Below are 5,388 nucleotides of genomic sequence, written 5' to 3'. Positions count from 1 at the left end.
AAAAAAAAGGAATTTTAAAATCAAATATGAAATTACGAGCTAAATATATATTTTAGTTTAGTAGAGAATCTAGCTACAATAATAATAGCATCTGAATCCTTGAAACTTGTCTTCACTCTTAATATATAATAGCGGTTTTTTAAAAAATTGTGGCCTCTTAATATATAACAGCGGTTTCTTTATTCTCATCGAGAAAGTCTAAAAGATCATCATTTTTATTAAAATTTTATAAATATTTAACCAATAAAAAAAATTTATATTATTAAATATAATTTTATATTATTAAAAATACTAATAATTATTAATTAATAATTACAAATAAATACTAATAATTATTAATTACTAATTACAAATCACAAAATCACAAAATTTATTAATCCTTCACACTCCTCCTTTGTATTTTACATTTTGATGAGCAACGCAGATTGCAGTGCTATATATGTTTCTGTTCCCAATTCGAAAGTGGTGCCTTTTTTTTCATTTGTGGGACACTGGGACTGTTTAATAGTAGTAAGTAGTAACAGATGTAGCGGATCGCCAATGAAATTGTCAATGCAGATAATGATACTTGGCCACAATTATGCTCAACAACAACTAACTATTACAAATTTCGCATTTTTTTAAAAAGAAAATATTTATTTGTTTTTAATTAAGAGAAAACGAATTACTATATGCATATAAAAAATGACTACCTTGTACATATGTACTGTGTAGCAAAGCAGTATACTTATTTCTATACCGGATTATTGTATGAATGGAATTAAAGAGCCTTCTGGGGCGTTTAGCTAGCGAGCTTCAATTATAGTCATACTTACGTCGTTGACTGAATAAACACCGTCACTGGTTGATGGATCTGAACTCTCATAATTTTTGCCCCTCTTGAAAATAAATGCTGGATGTTTTGGAGAAGGAAGGGCTGAGTCATTTCCCAGCATGGAAACTACTGCTGCCATTGATGGCCTGTCTGTGGGGTAATCTTGAACGCACAAAAGTCCAATTTGTATGCATCTTTGGACTTCATGCTCACAACATGACTCTTCCAATAAACATTCATCAACAATCTCCATGGCTCTCCCATCTTTCCACAGATCCCATATCTGCATTAATTAGTTCAAATTACTAGCTTGATCGATATAGTTCTTATATACACACTTTCTGTTAATTAAAAGGTTTAAGGCTCGTTCTCAAATTTAAATTGGAGCAATGATTCTCGTAAAATTAAACTTACATGGCCGACTAAATTTGTCGTAGTAATGTCGTCGTATTGACCACTATTCTTTCTGCCCGTAATGATTTCTAGGAGCAAAACTCCAAAACTATATACATCAGACTTAATTGAAAATTGTCCTTCCATAGCATATTCCGGTGACATATATCCACTTCAAAAACAAAATATATAAAAGATTTTATCAATTATCCGAAAAAGAAAGAGATAACTAACAATGAAGCTAATTTTAATGTGTTTGGATTATGAAGTAATACTTACTAGGTTCCAACAACACGGTTAGTATTTGCTTCAACTTGATTTCCGCCAAATATTCTTGCCATTCCAAAATCGGCAATTTTAGGATTCAATTCAGAATCTAACAAGACATTGCTTGTCTTTAAATCTCTATGAATGATTCTTAGTCGTGAATCATGATGAAGATATAACATTCCTCTGGCAATTCCACATATAATTTGAAATCGTTTTTTCCAATCTAACTGTGACTTTTTAGATTCATCTGCACTCAAAAGCCAAAACGTTAAAAAATGTGTAAGTGAAGCATGTTGTTGGATTAAGTGTACTAACATCTCAATGTCCAAAATTGTTGCCATAGATGATTAGGAAGTGACAGGGTTTTCTCAAAGTGAGAACTGAAGTACTATTCAAACAAGAAGAAGACATTACCAAAAATAAAAGAATCTAAGCTTTTGTTAGGCAAGTATTCGTATATTAGCATCTTCTCATCTCCTTGAATGCAACAGCCTAAGATCCTCACAAGATTTCGATGTTGAAGCTTTGAAATCAAAACGACCTCATTTTTAAACTCGTCTATGCCCTGTCCAGAATTTTTAGACAATCTCTTCACTGCAATTTCCTTTCCATTATTTAATAGCCCCTGAAGTAATTAGTAAGAGTCAGCATGGTAGTTATTAATTGCTCTACCTAAAATTTTCAATCTACTTAGAAGAAGTGTATAACTTAAGAAGCAAAGAAAGGGTACCTTATATACAGAACCAAATCCACCTTGACCAAGTTTATTGTCAGGGGAGAAATTATCTGTTGCAGCAGCTATTGAGCTTAGATCAAAGAATGGTAAATCTGAATTTTGCGTACTATCAAAATCTTGTAGATTGGTAGAGTCCTCAAAACTAAGACGAAATGAATACTTGCGATCCGTTCTTCTCCCTGCCATGATGAAATTTGAACAACTTGAAAAGTAGGCATGAAGAAGGCCACATTGACAAGTTTGAGCAGAATTCTTAACTTACCTTGTTTCTTGGCTTTCAGAAACCAATAGCCCAACATGACCACCAGAAACAAGAATAAGAAAGCTGAAACTCCCGAAAGTGCTAACATCCCCTTCTTGCCAAGAGAACCATGGCGATTTTTCGCATATTGAGCTGCAAATACAAGAAGGAATAGTGATTAGTGAAGAAAGAAGCCAAGTGTGAAGTGTCACATTCTTCTAAAAAGAAGCAAGGTTACCTAACTCAATTGCAGCGACACGTACGAACAAATTTTGGCCCACTTGTGTGTAGGTCCTAGTATCCTCCATGTTACCATGCCACGTAACGCAGCCAGTCTGAGTAGTCTCGTTGGCACTCGTATACGCCGCACACGAGCAGTCTCCCAAACACTTCACCCTGCAATCCTTCATGCTCATCCCCGCATCTACACGCGCCTTCGAAGTATCCGGCACCTTCACACGCGCCACTTCAACAAACCCCTCCCCGCTTCGACACGTCGACACGTTAGCCTTCCTCACGCACCCACCTGACCCATCTCTAAGGTACCACTCTCTCTCGAACCTGGGCTCGAACCCCGGCAGGCACTTGCACATGAACTTGTCCTCCTCATACGGGTCACAGTTGGTGTTTGAGCCGCACTGCCTGTAGTTATCACACTGCTCCTTGGGCGCGTACCAGAATTCGAACCATCTTAGCTCGTGAGCCTGCCACGTCATCCTCCTCACGTGACCCGTCTCGTCCAGCACCATCCTGGAGAGCACGTTGGGGTCCTTCACTCCGTACATTATGCTAACTTCCTTCGTGTCGCTAACAAAGCTAATGTTGAAGATAAAGTTCGGAGTCATCTCGGGCACTCCGGTCAGCCTTTCACCCGTCCATGACCCGACCCGCCATACAACTGTCTTGTTCTTGTACAGGAACAGTTGGGCGAAACCGGTCGGGTCGATCCTGAAAGTGAAATTCCCGGATCCCGGGTCGGTTTGGGACTTCCATGATGTGAGGAACCGGTCCAACGCGGTTTTCCGGTCCAATCCGAGTTTCATGAAGGGAAGGAGTGTGTTGCCGGGATAATCAAAACTCTGCCACACAACAAAATCGTCGCTATTGCTATTATTGTTGCTGCTTCTTCCTCTTTGGATTAGAATCAAGTTTCCAGTGTCGAGAAGCTTGGCTGAAGTATTGGTAGACGAGAGAGTGACGTTGGAGGACCAAAGAGGGTTAAGGTTTGGGGTTGTGTTTTGGTGGTGGAGGACGAGGTTTCCGTGGTTGTTGATGGAGAGAACAGCTGAAGTGTGGTTAATGGGAGTGTCTCTGTTGGCAATCCAAACAACGGTTTGTTGTGAGATTTTGTTGTACCATATAGCAAGGTAGCGGCTTGTGGAATTTGCGGGGCTGAAGAAACCGAGTGCGAAGGTTCCTTTGTCTTGGGAGACAAGAACGTCGCCGTCTTTGAGGGGTTGGTTTGGTGTTATGGTTATGGTATGAAGTGAATGGCAAGAAGGAATGAACAGGATCATCGTGAAAAGTAGGAGTTTATTAGAAGAAAATATTGTCATGATTCTATATATTTGGGTTGAAAGTTGAAACTAGTCTGAAAACAAGGAGTTTTCTGATGATAATGTTAAACCTGTATATGCATTGTGAATGATAATAATTAAGTTTAATATGTGGATGTATGTGTGCTAGTGAAGTCCGATCCTGAGCGTAAATGGGGAATTTGATGGAACAGGCAACTGAAAATTGAATAGATGGTAGTTGCATGGCATTAAAAGCTTTTTGCTTTATTTTCTACGTGGCTGGCAACAGATACACATAACATCCTTCTTATCCCGTACGTGCTTTAATTTCCTTGATGAAAAACACGACGATCCCAGCATGCTTGGATCTTTATTAAGTCAGCATTACCGGAAATGTTGTTAGGAAAACATTTTTAGTTAAAAAAAATGGAGAATTGATTATTATTGATTAAAAAAAAAATCATCATATAAAACAAAGCCGTGCTGTCCTACTCTACTTCTAACAACCCGACGTGCAGTTTTTGTGCCGTCATCACGCCGCGGCAGCACCGACCAGACTTCCGTCACTCCGTTCTCATTGCAGACCGCCACAGCAACTGCCATTGACACAGGAGCCCGTGCGAAGGACAGCCGCGCAACATCGTTCAACGACCACTCGCTCTGCCTCCGTGATGGAATCAACTGCAGCCACTGCCATTCATGAACGCTCGTGTCCTTCCAGTCGCGATTCGAGGAGCCACCACTACTCTGTCCCTCTTTCACTCACGATTCGCAGTTCACCGTCGCAGTCCCCTCTTCTCGTAGTTCACAGATCGCTGCCCCAACTCTCCTCCTCTCGCAATTGCATCTTCGTCGATCACTGCCGCATTCTAAAAGGTCGTCATTTCTCCTATTTTTTCAAAATTTTATGAAATTTTATTAAGCACTAAGTTGGATGTTCATTATCTGTTTTTTTAAGTAGATTTCAAAAAGAAAAACCCACTTAGAAACTAATAATTAATTGTTTCCTTAAAAGAGTATAGATATTGTCTATCCTGATTCAAAGCGTTGCTGCTGGTCTACAAAAAGTTATTACAGATATGTGAAGAGAACTGAATCCCTTTTGACAACTGTTCAGGTAGAATTTCTAATTGGTAGAAATCTTTTTTGATGTATTAAATAGTTCTAAGCACAACATTTTTTGTTAAAGTGGGCAACCTACGAATTTGTTGAGAAAAAGAAAATCTTTATTTAGTCACAAAAAATTAAAGAATTTTACTAGAAATTTCATTGACAATTTATAGTGTAGTAATATTTTATAAAAGTATTACGTACACAAATTCGGGAAAGTTTTGAAATGTGATTAATTAATTTATGAAAATTGTGATTGTGGTGGTTCTTATTTAAATTAACAGGTCTACGTACAAAATAAATTTTG

General features: G+C 38.3%; 1 protein-coding gene across 1 annotated transcript; it reads right to left on the bottom strand.

The window, feature by feature from the left end:
* Window positions 1-541: 541 nt before the first annotated feature.
* Window positions 542-4,071, bottom strand: LOC107480616 (G-type lectin S-receptor-like serine/threonine-protein kinase At1g11410). Its single transcript, XM_016100765.3, has 7 exons — window positions 2,693-4,071; window positions 2,476-2,607; window positions 2,208-2,392; window positions 1,892-2,102; window positions 1,487-1,724; window positions 1,229-1,379; window positions 542-1,097 (listed from the first exon to the last, which is right to left on the bottom strand). The coding sequence occupies exons 1-7, from the start codon at window positions 4,008-4,010 to the stop codon at window positions 786-788; spliced, it is 2,547 nt and encodes an 848-aa protein (XP_015956251.1). The 5' UTR covers window positions 4,011-4,071; the 3' UTR covers window positions 542-785.
* Between the last annotated feature and the right edge of the window lie 1,317 nt (window positions 4,072-5,388).

This window comes from Arachis duranensis, chromosome 3, assembly GCF_000817695.3.
Source record: "Arachis duranensis cultivar V14167 chromosome 3, aradu.V14167.gnm2.J7QH, whole genome shotgun sequence".
NCBI lineage: Eukaryota > Viridiplantae > Streptophyta > Magnoliopsida > Fabales > Fabaceae > Arachis > Arachis duranensis.
This window is presented reverse-complemented; position numbering and strand designations above follow the sequence as displayed.

Excerpts from the sequence above, each read along its gene's own strand:
- LOC107480616 (XM_016100765.3), bottom strand. The coding sequence starts at position 4,010 with ATGACAATATTTTCTTCTAATAAACTCCTACTTTTCACGATGATCCTG. Across the intron at positions 2,608-2,692 it reads TGTCGCTGCAATTGAGTTAG|CTCAATATGCGAAAAATCGC; the intron begins GTAACCTTGCTT and ends TTGTATTTGCAG. Across the intron at positions 1,098-1,228 it reads CGACAAATTTAGTCGGCCAT|ATATGGGATCTGTGGAAAGA; the intron begins GTAAGTTTAATT and ends TAATTAATGCAG.